At 40.1% G+C, this 16,319-nt stretch overlaps 1 protein-coding gene across 2 annotated transcripts in view; it reads right to left on the bottom strand.

The window, feature by feature from the left end:
- Window positions 1-7,601: 7,601 nt before the first annotated feature.
- Window positions 7,602-16,319, bottom strand: part of pwwp2a (PWWP domain containing 2A) — a 31,752-nt gene continuing 23,034 nt past the window's right edge. Inside the window, exons 2-3 of one of the 2 annotated variants that reach the window (XM_004912753.4) lie at window positions 13,867-14,825; window positions 7,602-8,466 (exon numbers count right to left, since the gene is read on the bottom strand). In XM_004912753.4, the coding sequence (XP_004912810.1) occupies window positions 8,453-8,466; window positions 13,867-14,825 (973 nt within the window). In that variant the 3' untranslated portion in view covers window positions 7,602-8,452. Of the gene's footprint in view, window positions 8,467-12,485; window positions 14,826-16,319 lie in introns of those variants that run through there. The other variant, XM_002940175.5, reaches the window with a different exon arrangement.

Raw genomic sequence — 16,319 nt, 5'->3', positions numbered from 1 at the left:
ATTAACGCCAATATAATTGGCCCTGGGGCCAAACAATCAAATTAGATTAGAAGATCCGCTCGCTTGGCAAGATCGCCACGTGTATGGGGGGCCTTTAGTTACAATGTATACATTTGGATGATTTGATGACTAATAGTACATATGCATTTTGTTAGCCTTTTATCTTTATCTTTACTTTCACTTTGATTTTATTCTTGTCTGTTTAACTCTTTTGTTTTTTTCATATTTTCGGCGGATATCGGCTACATGTGCCTGTACCCAAGCGTATATCATTCATTCAGGTGCAGGCACAGGTAGGGGCATTTTTGAGAGTATTCTCAGCAAGCGTTTTTCTGCTTGCCGAAAATACGCTCCATACGCTACATGTGGCATTAGCCTAAATATTGACAGATTTCAGCAGGTTTATTGGCTTTCCATGCCTTTTTGCAACTCATTCCACTTTATTGCACATAACTTAAAGGAACAGTAACACCAAAAAGTTAAAGAGTTTTAAAGTAAAAGAAATATAATGCACTGTTGCCCTGCACTGGTAAAAGTTGTGTGTTTGCTACAGTAACACTACTATAGTTTATATAAATAAGCTGCTGTGTAACCCTGGGGGCAGCCATTCAAGCTGGAAAAAAGGAGAAAAGGCACAGGTTACATAGCAGATAACAGATAAGTGCTGTAGAATACAATAGTGTTTTATCTGTTATCTGCTATGTGCCTGTGCCTTTTCTCCTTTGAATGGCTGCCCCCATGGCTACACAGCTGCATTCTTTATATAAACCATAGTAGTGTTTCTGAGGCAAACACACCAGTTGTAGCAATGCAGGGCAGCAGTACATTATATTGGAATTTCTTTTATACACTTGAATTTTTTGGTGTTACTGTTCCTTTAAAGCAGTGATCCCCAACCAATGGTTCCTGAGCAACATGTTGCTCACCAACCCCTTGGATGTTGCTCCCAGTAGCCTCAAAGTAGGCTCTCGTTTTTTAATTTATGGCTTGGAGGCAAGTTTTGGTTGCATAAAAACCAAGTACCGTATATACTCGAGTATAAGCCGATCCGAATATAAGCCGAGGTACCTAATTTTACCTAAGAAAACTGGAAAAACTTATTGACTCGAGTATAAGCCTAGGGTGGGAAAAGCAGCAGCTACTGCTAAGTTTCAATAATCAAAATAAATACCAATAAAATTACACTAAATATTTAATTCAAAGAAAAACAGTAAATTAGCTCTGTATGTGGAGAAGAGGGTCAACAAAAACAATATGGTATCAACAATGATAACTTACAAGTACTACCCCCTTAGCTCAATCAGCAACCAAGCTAATACACAAAGAGTTAAAATCCTTCAAAACTATATATAGTTTATATAGAATATAAAGTGCAATGTCTAGTGCAGAATGGGACAGGTGAGGATGGTAGATGAAGATGAATTTGAGAGCGAGCCAGGGCACTGGAGGGTCTGATTGCAGGTGGCCTAATTTGCACACAAAGGACAGAGGGTGCTAGTCTGGAGGGACCCATGGCACCCGACTCGAGTATAAGCCGAGGGTGACTTTTTCAGCACATTTTGGGTGCTGAAAAACTAGGCTTATACTCGAGTATATACAGTATTATGCCAAACAGAGCATGTGATAATACTATGGTGAACCTTTTTCAAGGTCCCAAAAGGGACCGAAACATCGGTTGTACATGCACATGCAGATCAAAGGAAACTATGGTTTGCATACATGCCAAACAGCACAGTTAATCCATATTGTTTGGTCTGGACAGGTAGGTGAGGAGAAATATTACCGGAGCGAGGCAAGAGTTCGTAATAACCAGCTGCGAAGGTGCTCATTGATGTGCAGTTGGAACGAGTATAGAGTTGCACGGCCACAGATCTGGCCCATAAGTCAGTACTGTGTTCCAATGGATGCTGACAATGTCTCATTTATGTCCAGGTTCAGTGGGCAAGCCTGTGCAAATTATTCAGAAAGAAGGGGGGAATAAAACAGAATTTTCTTGCACTAGGAAGGCAGAACAAAGAACATGCAGGTATGTACAGAATGTATTAAAGATTTTTTGGGACAAGAGATGAATAAGTTATATATACCAGGTTAGCTCAGAGAGACAAAAAAGAAAAGAAAGAAACCTAAAAAGAAAAGAATCAGAAACAAAGTAAGTAAAATAGGCTAGTAAAGCAGGTAGTTTACATAATTAAAAAAATCCCCAAAGGGGACCAATGAGTATAAACCAGGGCTGTGGAGTTGGAGTCGAGGAGTCGGAGTCGGAGGCAATTTTGGGTACCTGAAGTCGGCAAAAAATGAACCGACTCCGACTCCTACTAAATTTAAATGGGAATAAAAAAAAAAAGCAAGTTTAAATGTTGCAATTCACAAACAGTCATAATTAATTACTTCTCTGCTATAAGAATAAAGCCCAATACACGCAGTGCATAAACAAACACGTTGAGTGACCATGAAGTATGCTTTTCATTGACTGTATGCTTCACTAAATGGGACGTAACGCACAGCTCCACTGCGTCGTGTTCCTCTGTTACAGGGAACCCAATGCCCACTGGGAACCTAGCCTAACTCTCACTGATAACTAATTAAGTAAAAAAAAAAAAACTATACTATAGTTTATATAAATACCCCGCTGTGTAGCCCCGGGTACAGCCATTCCTGCACTGGTACAGCTGGAGTGTTTGCTACAGAAACCCTACTATAGTTTATATAAATACCCCGCTGTGTAGCCCCGGGGGCAGCCATTCCTGCACTGGTACAGCTGGGGTGTTTGCTACAGAAACCCTACTATATTTTATATAAATACCCCGCTGTGTAGCCCTGGGGCAGCTGTTCCTGCACCGGTACAGCTGGGGTGTTTGCTACAGAAACCCTACTATAGTTTATATAAATACCCCGCTGTGTAGCCCCGGGGGCAGCCGTTCCTGCACTGGTACAGCTGGGGTGTTTGCTACAGAAACCCTACTATAGTTTATATAAATACCCCGCTGTGTAGCCCTGGGGCAGCTGTTCCTGCACCGGTACAGCTGGGGTGTTTGCTACAGAAACCCTACTATAGTTTCTATAAATACCCCGCTGTGTAGCCCTGGGGGCAGCCGTTCCTGCACCGGTACAGCTGGGGTGTTTGCTACAGAAACCCTACTATAGTTTATATAAGTTAGCTGCTGTGTAGCCCTGGGGGCAGCCATTCAAAGGAGAAAAGGCACAGGCACATAGCAGATAACAGATAAAACACCATTGTATTCTACAGAACTTGTAACCTGTGCCTTTTCTCCTTTTTTCCAGCTTGAATGGCTGCCCCCGGGGCTACACAGCAGCTTATTATATAAATTATAGTAGTGTTACTGTAGCAAACACACCAGTTTTACCAGTGCAGGGCAACAGTGCATTATATTTTTATTACTTTAAAGCTCTTTTATTTTTTGGTGTTACTGTTCCTTTAAGACTGAAGCTTTAAAACATTTGAAAAACTGCTGTAATTCAGCTGTAATGTTAGCTTAAACTTTAAACATGACTATGGGATTCTAGGGAAATCATTAGGAGTAGGAGTATAGATAACATTGTCTATCAGTTTATCATCAGTTCATTTGTGTTTTAAGTGCCCCTTCCCCTTCCTGGATGTATAAAATACATTAGCATATTAAAAACATCGGAGTCGGAGTCGTGGAGTCGGAAGTATAAGAAACTGAGGAGTCGGAGAATTTATCTGAGAAACTCAACGCTAACAACCTCCACCTTCAGTAAAAAAACTGATCGAAATACATGCACCATTCCTCGTTTCACCCTTCACACACTCTACGGAGCATCCCATACTCACAGATGATCATGATGGGCAGAAGCAATTCAGACCCACAAGCCAAGTCTCTCAGTCGAGAGACTGGTACAGAAAGGATACAAACCACATGATCTTGGTATGGAAAAAGCACTGACACTCTCACAGGACCAGGTACTCAGACCCAAAGAGAAACCACGCCAGAAAACACTAGACGAGAGAATTACCTCATCACATTTACCCTGGTCAAGAAACCCCCTATTTTTAGGACTCCCCCACGCACAGCGTACAGGAGAGGAAACAAGATAGATACATGACCTTGGTTAATGGTTAAAACAGACCCTTGTCATTGCTACCAGTCTAAGCCTGCCACTGCTTGGCTCCCTCCTACCAAACTTGGCTGCTACAAGTGCCCCAATTGCAATGCATTGATAACTGGCCCTACATTCATCCATCCGCATACACGCTGTTTAATTCATATATTCAACACAGACTTACCTGCACTTCGAAGTACATCATCTACTTCAGTGTCCCTGTGGGCATATGTACATTGGCAAGGCTGTGACCACGTTCCAAGACCGAATGTCAAACCATAGGTCCGCTATTTGTTCAGCTTTAGCCACCGGTAAAGCTGACACCCCTATTTCAGCCCATTTTCTTAATCATAAACATTCCTTAGCAAGTTTACGCTGTATGATAATTGACTTTGTACCCCCTCCAGTGCAGGGGGGGGGCGACCATGAGAGACTACGTTTACAGAGAGAACTTAAATGGATGCATAGACTGAACACTGTCAGCCCCTATGGCCTGAATGGTTTCCTATTCTTCATTTTTATTTGAAATGACTTAGGGACACATTTACTAACCCATGAACGGGCCGAATGCGTCCGATTGCGTTTTTTTCATAATGATCGGTATTTTGCGATTTTTCGGAAAATTGTCGCGACTTTTTCGTAGCCATTCCGAATGTTTCGCAAAATGTCGCGACTTTTTCGTAGCATTACGACTTGCGCGAATTGTCGCGCCTTTTTCGCAGCTTTCGTGCCGAGAACGAAAGTTTCGGATTCATTCAAGCTTCAGTATGGTGACTTTTCTTGGGCCAGGTTGGAGCTGCAGAGTGCCATTGAGTCCTATGGGAGGCTTCCAAAATCATGCTAAGTCTGAAAGTTTCGCCCGCCGCTTATGAGCGCTCAATACGAAAAAGTCGCGACAAGATACGAGCAAATCGTAACGGTTACGAAAAAGTCGCGACTTTTTGCGCAAATCGTAATGGTTATGAAAAAGTCACGACAATTTACAAAAAGTCGTAACGGCTACGAAATCCAATTCGGATTCGAATTCGTGTCTTAGTAAATCAGCCCCTTAGTATCATTGTAATAATGTCTAGTAGGTTTATACTCATTGGTCCCCTTTGGGGATTTTTTTAAGTGTGCGAACTAACTTTGTTTCTGATTCTTTTCTTTTTAGATTTCTTACTTTTCTTTTTTGTCTCTCTGAGCTAAACTGGTATATATAATCTACTCATCTTGCCCCAAAAAATCTTTAATACAACCTGTACTCTCGGCTCTGATAACTACCGGACGCACTCACCGTAGGCTACGACCTGCCTGTTCGTTTGTTCTGCCTCCCCGGTTTAACTCCCCCTTTTTTTTCTGAATAATTTGCACAGGCTTGCCCACTGAACCTGGACATACATGAGATGTTGTCAGCATCCATTGGAACACAGCACTGACTTATGGGCCAGATATGTATAAAGGTGGTCCCTTGTTCAGATATGTGAACCAGCTGCCAATCTCCCTACTCCCAGAATGGCCAACTGCCCACAGTTCATACCCCCAGTGACAGCTAGCCGTGAAATTATGTATCTGTGGCCGTGCACCTTGGTGCAACTCTATACTCGTTCCGACTGCATCAATAAGTACATATCCAGTTGGTAATTATAGTACCCGATCCGACTGCACATCAATGAGTACCTTCACAGCCGGTAATTATTAATTCTTGCCTCGCTCCGCGATGGCAGTAATATTTCTCCTCACCTACCTGTCCAGACCATACAATATGGATTAACTGTGCTGCTTGGCATGTATGCACACCGTGGATAGTTTCCCTTGATCTTGCGCTCGATACTTACCGTGTATCCACTTGCTTTGTTGAATTTTTACTCTGTGCAGATGTCCCCAGTATGGCCCTGCTAGCACTCCACACAATCACTCCAATCAGTCAGGGTTGCGGCAACAATCATTCAGGCAAGGGAGTTGCAGTTCAGTGTAAGCTTGGTGTCCGGTAGCCTCTATTTCATTTTCATTCTCTCTATTACATTTTACTTTGTTTGTCCCCTAACGATGTTCGTTTTACATATTTTGTATTTTTATTTTCACCTAGTTGTATATACACGTTGATGTTGGTTACACCAACACAGTGACGGCACAATGTTTTTCACGCCATGTGAGGTTTATCAGTGGTTCCACTTTGTTTCTCTTATCACTTTGAGAAAGGCTGTGGAGGCAGCCAAAATGTTAGTCCATACATTTAAATACATTTATTTGGTGAATTTAAGCCCTGTGAGTGTGGGTCCTTTCTGATATATATATATATCATTGTCATTGTAATAATGTCTAGTAGCTTTATACTCATTGGTCCCCTTTGGGGATTTTTTTAAGTGTGTGAACTACCTGATTTACTAGCCTGTTTTACTTTGTTTCTGATTCTTTTCTTTTTAGATTTCTTACTTTTCTTTTGTCTCTCTGAGCTAAACTGGTATATAATCTACTCATCTTGCCCCAAAAAATCTTCAATACATCCTGTACTCTTGGCTCTGATAACTACGGACACACTCACCGTAGGCTACGACCTGTCTGTCTGTTTGTTCCGCCTCCCCGGTTCTAGTGCAAGAAAATTGTTTAATTCCCCCTTTTTTTCTGAATAATTTGCACAGGCTCGTTTTACATATTTTGTATTTTTATTTATTTTATTTTCACCTTGTTGTATATACATGTTGATGTTGGTTACACCAACACAGTGACGTCACAATGTTTTTCGCGCACGTGAGGTTTATCAGTGGGTCCACTTTGTTTCTCTTATCACTTTGATAAAGGCTGTGGAGGCAGCCAAAATGTTAGGCCATATGTTTAAATAAATTTATTTGGTGAATTTAAGCCCTGTGATTGTGGGTCCTTTCTGATATTATATCAACATATTATATCAACATTAACATCTTGATAAAGGTCCTAGACCTGGACCGAAACGTTGATGTTTTTAATGCAACAATAAATGAATTATAAAGGATGAGGAGTGCGCATTGTCAATTGGAATGTATATATATATATATATATATATATATATATATATATATATATATATATATATATATATATATATATATATATATTTTCAACTGATGTTATGGCACATTAAAAAAATCCTGTTTTAAATAGTAATAAAAAAAATTCAGTCTGGATGCTTTAAAACACAGACAACTCTATATATGTTAAATATTAAGTTAAACTCCAAAACAAACAAAAAAATTAAAGAAAAAAAATGAAGAATGCAAACTCCTCTTTTTTGGATTAAATGATCTGAACACAACAGGCTGCAGTAGCGATTCTAGTCTAGTGGTTTCTGACTTGTACACAAAACAGCAGGGTAGTTTTTCCAATGGGAAGAGCCTGTTGCTAGGAGTTGAATGCAAAAATCTTGAAGATGAGTGGCGTCTAACACATCCGTATCATCTGTACAGTCATTCCTTCTCAAATAGGGATGTACTAAACACCATTTTTGGATTCTGTCAAGTACTAAATTCTGCTCAAAAAATTTAACACACACACACACTCTGTTGGTTTCACTTTCAGCTTTTTTTCATCAATAATGTCAAAGATGTCTTTAATGATCTTTAGCAAACAATAAGAGCAAATGAGTGTATTTCAGAAACACGGTAAATGGCAAGATCTGGCCCTTTGGAGAGGTTGCCAAACAAGTGGATCTTTGCCTAATTTAGACACTCACATAGTCCACCAAATAGATCTGATCCAATTCCAAATGGAAGGGCAAATGGAGTCGGCAACTAAAATATGACCTTGTTAAGTTTAAGGAGCCTGTGATTGAGTCTAGATTGGAAAGGGTGGCAATTGCACATTACAAGTCAGCAGGGGACTCACAGAGTTTAGTTATGGCAGTTTTTACATAGTAAAGCAAAAACATTAACATTATTTTCTAAACAGTCAGCTTGGTCCCTGTTATGAACGGATACTGCATTGTTATGGTCCATTAGCATCAACTGCAAGTCAACAACAGAAAACAGAACACTAACATTAAATAATTTCACAAACTCAAAAGGAAGCAAAAGAATACGCAAACTCATGTCATCAGCAGAACAACTCAAGAGATTCCCTGAGGAATGGGATCGTTTGCAACGAAAGCTTGAAAATGAAGTGATGGAAATAAACACCTTCATGCAGTTTTGCATTTTTTTAAAAAATATTTCGTAAGCATATTTCTATTTTTTCTTTTAAATAAAATGTACAATAGATATAACAATCTGTATAAGTTATAAATGTTTCCTTCACAGCTCGTATGTTTTACTTCACGCGTGTCCAGAGAGGCAAAGGGTCAATCATCCATTCCTGGCAGTCACAGAGAAGGTTTGCTTCATAGAAAGACTTCGGCAAGGTCTTACTCTGGCAGCTCTTAGTGTGAGTGAGCTAAGGAACAAAAAAGACAAATATTATTTTCCATTTAACCTGCTCATATAAAGGCTCTGAGTTTCACTCATGGAGTCACTGATGGGTTCAAGGCTGCAGGCTAAATTGTACAGGGGACTCTCACTTTATATTATTTGTAATATTTGTATTATAAGGGATATTGTACACCCTACTGTAAATTAAGTACTTTTGAGTTTTAATAAAGTAATGTATACACTAGTTGAAACTATAGGAGGATTGTCCTTTTATAAATTGTACACAATATTCACTGAGACAGATGACACCACACTGATTACATCACTGACGACAGAACTATATTTTATAGGTTATTTGCAATTTAACTATAAAATGGTAAGTGAGCTTTAAAGACAGCAAAAACAAAATAGAGACTGTGGACTGTGCTTTAAATACAATTAAAGTATACCCTATCTAAATTACATTCATTGCTCTCTGTTGTGGTACCTTCTGTGGTATTTTGGAGTATAAAGAAATCAAGTTATGTTAAAAGAACTGGCAGATTTATGGCTGCACTAAGTTCCTGATCCAGTTCAAACTTTAGCTCAACCACATCTTAAGGATCTGGACCAGCCGACGGTCAATTTTCTCTACTGGAAAGCAGGCAAATTGTCAGCTTCTGGGACCAACATGTGCTGATAGTCAACCACAAGTTGATAGTACACTTTAAAATGATACTGAGGGATTGTGACAGCATCATTTAAAAGTTTCTTAAATGAGTTCTCTTTTCTTCTTAAATTCTCTCAGAGCAACCCCCACCCCCCGCCTGTAATGTTATCTTGCAGCACCAGACTTCTCCGTCCAGAGGCCATGCCACATTAATCCAAGCATAAAGGCTAATAGCACAGCACTGCAGTGTTTATAAATGATATTAACACTTCAGAACTGTGCCTTCTTCTTGCAACCCCCCCCCCCCCCGGTATAAGGCAGTATTCAGTGTAACTGCTGTCTTGTTCCCAATGCATTCAATGCATTCCTTGAGGTTCTGGCTCCTGATAAAGCCTCTACATTCTTTATATAAACATGAGTGCTTCTCTTCTTCAAATAAAGACTAGTGGGAAAGATTAAGTCCATGTAGGCACTTGTACTCAGATTTTAGAGGAACATAAAACCTGTACAGGAAAGCGAATAGCAGAGGCAATAAGCTGGCCATACATGGAAAGATACACTTGTTTGGCATGGTTGGATCACATCGACGGGATGCAGGCCATTAGAACGAGGACCTCATTAACAAATCGATGCGCTCAGTTGGGCAGGCCTGTCTGAGGGCCCCCTACATGGCAGCTTGTATCAGTCAGTGTATGGCCAATATAAAGATTTATCAGTTCTCTGATTTCTCTACTCATGAGCTTATCCAATCATTGGATACTGTGGGCCAACAGGTACCAGTTAGGCAAGGACAGGATAAAGGTACTTTGTCTATTTTTCAAACCTGCCATTACATATCTGCCCGAAACAACCTGTTAGGAAGCCCCAATACACAGGCCAATTTGGCAGCTTTTATCTGGCTGTTATCTGGATTAGGGTAGCCATCACTGAATATTACTTTTCTGTACACTTAAATGAATATGAATGAAAGCCACCATATTCTTTGAGGCAATAGCAAAGGACATAGCATACTCTTGCCTTTTAGGCCTGTCAAACTATGGAAGATATTGCAGCCAAGGCAAAAAAATAAACTTTCCAGCCATTGTTCCCCCAAAGTTGCGCCCACGTAATAAAATTAACATTGCTTTATTAAAGCTTTTACTGTTTGCAAATTATTTGCAAGGGTATGCACCAATTCTAGAATTCAATTTGGATGAGGCCGAATCTCTGCACTTTTTATTCAGATATTGGTTAAATTCCAAATGTTTAACTGAACCAAATCCGAACCCTAAGGGGCTAATTTAGGATTGCTTGAGCAATCATAATGAAAACCCCACGTGAGTTTAGAAACTCACACAGGGTTTCAGGGAAAAATACCTTGTCAGTTAAAGTAATTTTACCTGAATGGGTAAAGGAGAACTATACCCCTGGGCTATAAAAGCCCCCTTTAACTAGCAGAGGTGAGGGGGGGGTCAAGGCAGTGTTAGTAAAGGGTTTTTTTAAAGCCCGGGGGGATTGGTTCTCCTATGGGGCCGTGACAGAGGGGAGATTAGTCGCCCGCAACAAATCTCCCTTGGCGCGGCAATTTTCCGAAATCTCAGAAGTTGCCTTGAGAGGAAACTTCGGCGATCTCAGCACCGCATATGCCATCCCACCAGCGATTTACATTCTAGCTTGTGGGATGGCATATCGGGGAGATTAGTCATCCACGACGAGAGATTTGTCGCGCGGCGACTAATCTCCCCGTCTGCTACAGCCCTAAATAAGAAAAAGTCCTGCAGCTTTTTGGTGTCAAACTTTTTCTTATTTAAGAAGGCCCAACTCAGGGAAAAATACCTCAACTAATGAGGTATTTTTCTCCAAAACCCAATGCGAGTTCCTTAGCTCATAGCTCATGTGGGGTTTCCTTTACGATTGCTTGAGCTGAAAAATACCTCAACTAATCAACCCCTTAAAGTCTCACACAATGTTTTTTTTCAACTTTGAATATGCAAAATAAGGGCTCGGAACTGGTTCAGACGAATCTTTGGATGAGCTTTCAAGGCGTCATAATTTCTGCGGACAACCTACAGAAATATTACAGGGACTGCTGAAGGCCACACTCTCTCCAATGCATAACTGGTTGATGGATTTGGTGCCTCAGAACAAAGGGACACTGATGGCTACATGCCACAATACATATTAATGCAAATATACAGAAAAGCAATGTTCTGTGCACACAACATAGATCAATATGCCTGTAAACGCTCAATCATTGTACTATGCTAGAACAAAAAGAAAAAGAGTTTAGCCTAGACTGGGGTTTCTGTTTGCAGGAAAGAAAGTATGAAAAAGCACCAAGTGGGAAACCACTTAGTATCTGCACCTTGTGCTTATTTTTCAGTTTATCTGAGAATTCATGGTTTCCAAGTGCCTTGATAGTGTTCTGCCTGTTGACGTGAACTGTATTTGTTTGATATCTGTGATACTGATCCAAAGTCATTTAACTGGCTATTGAAAAACAGCCTTTAGGGCAAATATCTAACTATGTAGTAATGTTTCGTCAGGGTCTTCCGGGCAAGAACAGTGTTGGAGTCAAATATCAATTTCTGTCATTCCCACTCAAAGGCTCCTTCCAAATTTTAAACAATTATACTTTCTTCTGAACTGTGTTGTGGTATGATAAAGCAATAATAGGTAGATTCTGAACTATTTATAAATAAAGTTTACTTTTCATAAAACCTAATGTATGAAGGCAGAGCTTATTGTGTACACAGAATATTTACATTGTTATGTATTAGTTGAAGAGACCCTATTGTTCTAGGAAGGCGAAAGGTTGCACATCACCGCCATCAGATAAAGCCGGTGCTGTTGTTAAACCAGTTTAGGGTAAGTCCAAGTCAAGCTGAGCCAAAGGTGACTTGCACAGGTATGTGTAAATGCAAACATATGGATATAAACGAGATGGGAGCTTCTTACATTAAGCTTGCCTTAATGCTTTGGGGATTGTGAGCTCTATTTATAACTAGATTCTTCACTTGAAAGGCACATTTTCTATCATGGCTTGTTTGTGACACTGGTATCAGGCCTGAACTGTAACGAGTATTTAATGCTATTACTGCTCCTTCCTAGAAAAGTTGTCTTAATAATGTGTTCAAAACCTCCACCCTTCAATTGGACCTGCTCTTCACACTTCTCTATGATATTCACTTTAGAAATGTCCTTTTCTTACATGAATGTTCTTTACTGACCATGCTTAACTTGCAAAAGTCAGCCATTGAGACCATTGCGATGGTTCAATACAGATTATTTGTTGCCAACCCTGAATGTTTAAATCGTTACTTTTAAGTTCATTGTTACTGCTCAGTAAGGTGTGTTAGGGAACTGTAATAATTCTCGTGTGTGCGCTCCTAATTTTCTAAGTAACACACAACAAATTCAGATTTAGGTAATTTTATTTACACTTTTTTTGTACATTTCAGAGCAATACACAATTACAATTTTTCTTTTCATATTTTCTGACCTGCAAACAGATACCTTAAACTCAAATTAATATTGAAAATAATGCATCTGCATTAATTATGATTGGGAAAAAATTACATCCAAAAATGTAACAGTTACACATCTGACAAATCACAATGTATCTTTACCAGAATGGATATTAAACTGGTCAGGAGACCATGCGTCAACAGTTATATTTGAATCGATAACTCCTGAATTCTAACCCTGGTTACATTACAAATATCTTATAAACTGCGTCGGTACCGACGTCTTACAATTCAGAGTGCATCATAATTTTTTGATATACGGATCTAAACCACAGATGAGTCGATAATGAAAACTGATTTCAGAACTCTGCAGAAGATTAATGGCCACTCAGTAGAGAATTGGCCCATATATTGCAAGACTTTGTGATACTGAAAGGTGGAGGTCTCCCAAAACTAGAACATTGAACCCCTAATTTACACAATTAAACTACAACTTGATACTTGTGGTGTCTTACGTGAAATGTTGGCTACCAAAAAAAAATGCTCAGCTGACCTTCAACTGGGACAGTGCCTAACTCCAGCCAAGTCTACATCTTTACATGAGGTGTTCACGTTTCAAATTGTGTCAGGAGGGCCCGCACCTCTGGAGTGAGCTGTTTGGCAGCCTTAGCTGCTTCTGTAATAGCCTTGCGATAAAGACCCTTTCTCTTCTTGTTAAAACGTGACTGAAAGTTTTCTAAAAATGGGGTGAGCTGTGACAAAGCAAGAAAAGAGGTTGTTGGGGACCCAAACCATGATATGCGAGCTTCCTGCCGGACAAGCAGACCGGTATCTTTTCGACTGACAGTTATAGCGAGTATACGTGCTGGCCACCACGGAAAGCCATAAATCTTTGCCCAAACAATGTCCCCGACACATATGGTCCTGCCATCAGGGGTCACACATTTAGAGACATTTTTGGAAAACATCTTTATTTTCAAGGAATTACTCAGCTTTTTCTCTTCTTTGGAAGAGGCAGAAGAGGAGGAGGAAGAGGAAGGTGCGTGCATGCTGCCTGGGGGGAAATCAAAGTTTTCAGTAGAACTACACTCAGAGTGGGACGATTTCATATCATCTGTGCTATCACTACTACACACTGAGGCACTGGAAGAGTTAGCTTTCTTTTGATTTATGGTCATGTAAACTGTGATATTGCTTTTGCTGCCCCTTTTGCCCAGTGTTTGCTGCAAGTCCTGCTCCTCAGGTGGTACACAGACATTTGTATCCTGCATTTCACTGCTGATCTCTTCAGGGCCATTTGAGGGGCTCTGTATTTCTGAGGGTGTCTCACCTGCAGAACGGGTGGCAGAGTAGCGTGTCTGAGGCTTGATACCAATCTTGCTGCTCCGTAAGGTCTCAAGTCCAGGCTTGAGCGAAGAGTCATTCTCCTCGTTGCGGTACCTTTGAGGTTTGATGCGTAGTCTTGGAGGGAGGGTCCCTGAGCTGGAGTTCTGAAGGCGCCGTGTAAAGTGGACTTTACTGTGTGCATTTTTAGATGATGTTGTTACCTTCTGCTTTTTTTGTGCCTTTTCCTTGGCCATTTTAAGCACTTCTCGTGCCTTTACATGATCCATATTTTTGTTCTGAAGCACCTCCTTAGTGTGCATCTGAGTCTTTGCTGCACTTGTTTGAGAAGGTACTTTTACCACTTTCCCTCGTCCATGTGCAAGGTTAGTAACCTTGGTAATAGGCGTTCTTTTCTGACTTTCATTTTGACTTTTTCCATTTACCTTGTGATCAGTTTTGAGTTTTTTGTTCACAGTAGTTACAGTTTCGTGCCGCCGTCTCTTTCCTTCTTCTGTCTTGTAAGAGTCAGTTGCAACTTTTCTGATCTCCTTCTTATCCGCCACAACATTATTTTTACATTTATCACACAAGACCTGCCTGGGTCGTAGCTTAATGGCATTCATTATGGAAGTAGGTTCCTCTCTGTAGATTTTCTTTTTGGGTCTTTTAATTTTACGGGGAGGTGGCTGAGGTATTGACTGGTTATACGTGTCCCTGATAAACAAAGGAGGAGGATATGGAGCTCCTTCGTGGAAAAGTGGTGGAGGTTTTGTAGTCCACAGATTTTGAACTTTACAATTCTCCAATTGCTGAATGGGGGTAACATCCTCAGGAGAATTTTCTTCACTTTTTACCAACGGCTCTTCATGGAATGACTTGCTCTCCTCCTGAATGGATTCCACTGGCTTATTTTTGTATTCTCGCCTAGGATGGACAGTAACAGGAATTCCATGGGGTCCAAACCTTTAAACAGAAAAAATCAATACATAAGTCTGATGAAATTCTCATATTTTCAATAAACAACCCAACATAATTATAATCATTTTTACCTAATAATAATTTTAATAAAAAAAATTGGAAGATGCCACTTGAAAACAGAATTCATTTTACATTATGAAAGGTAGCTCTCTCATTCTGATTGCCTCTATGCTCAACCAAAAAACAGAGGCAGAGAAAACAAACCTATTAGCCTGTGACTGCCACCCATTTACATAGACTATAGACAGTATTGCAAGAGCAATAAAGGACACCCAAGCACAATCACTTAATGTTCACTCACTCCTAAATTGGTTCTAGTTGTACAATCTGGCACACAGCCAAATTGCACTTACAGGTGGGGCACTGTACTTACAGCACCTACCACAGGGCAGGTGCAATAAGTACAGTGTTCCACTGTGGTTTGTGCCTGAGGCTGAAATGCAGAGACCTAGGAAATTTATCTTCTGTGCAAGGAAGGGTGAAAAGTGCAAAAATATGGCAAAGTGCAGCTTTTGCACCCTGCCGTGCATATAGTAAATGAGCCTATAGTGCTGTTTCACAGATGGCTGATTTTTGTTCTCTGGAGTACACCTGCATGCAAAACATGCTGGGCCTTAAGGAAGAGGAAATGCCCCTCACTATTAATGTAAATAAAAAAGTTAAAATGTATTACAGACTGGTATTAATTGAAGGTGGTAAACCTTTAATGAAACAATATACCCATCTTGTTCAACATGAGTGAAGTGAATAGGGCTTGTGCAAAACATTCTTTTCCTATTGCTTTAATAATTCATTTAAATCTATGGTTTTTTTGTTATTAGTTGGGCTAAACAGTGAAACTAAAACTGCTCCATGCTTGGCGATTCTGAGGTAGATAATTAAGTTCACAGATAAACTCCTGCACAATGGGCTGCTGCTAACAAATCAGTCACAACAAATGGTGAAGGGTGGGTTATAAACTGTTTAACTTAACCAGTGCATGGTTGCTCACCACCCCATTAATATTGCTCCCAGTGGCCTCAAAGTGGGTACCCATGTTTACATTTCTGGCTTGAAGTCAAGTTTTTGAAGCACAGAGACACATGAAGCTAATTTGGAGCAGCTACTTCTCACAGCTACTATATGACAGTAATAACCCCCTGCCATAGAAAATACAGAGAATGGCCTCTGCTAAAACATATGTAGACACAATTATCAGTAAATTATCAACAACTCCAAGCAGAACCTCCTGCAGGCTAGTAGTCCACATGGGGCTAAAAAGCCAATCACAGTCCTTATTTGACATCAACAATTTTTTTTCCATGTTTGTGTGGCTGCCATACATTTTACATCTGAGTGTGGCTCAGTTTGGGGATCCCTTAACTAGAAAATGTGCAATGTAAAATTTAAAAAATAGGCAGCAATGTATTTTTGCCATCAGTTCTATCAATTTTGCTCATGTTGAAATATAAGTTGTATATAAGTTGTATACTGCCTCTT

The sequence above is a fragment of the Xenopus tropicalis genome, chromosome 3, assembly GCF_000004195.4.
Source record: "Xenopus tropicalis strain Nigerian chromosome 3, UCB_Xtro_10.0, whole genome shotgun sequence".
Taxonomy (NCBI): domain Eukaryota; kingdom Metazoa; phylum Chordata; class Amphibia; order Anura; family Pipidae; genus Xenopus; species Xenopus tropicalis.
The sequence above is the reverse complement of the archived record's forward strand: the minus strand, read 5'-3'. Positions and strand labels throughout refer to the sequence as shown.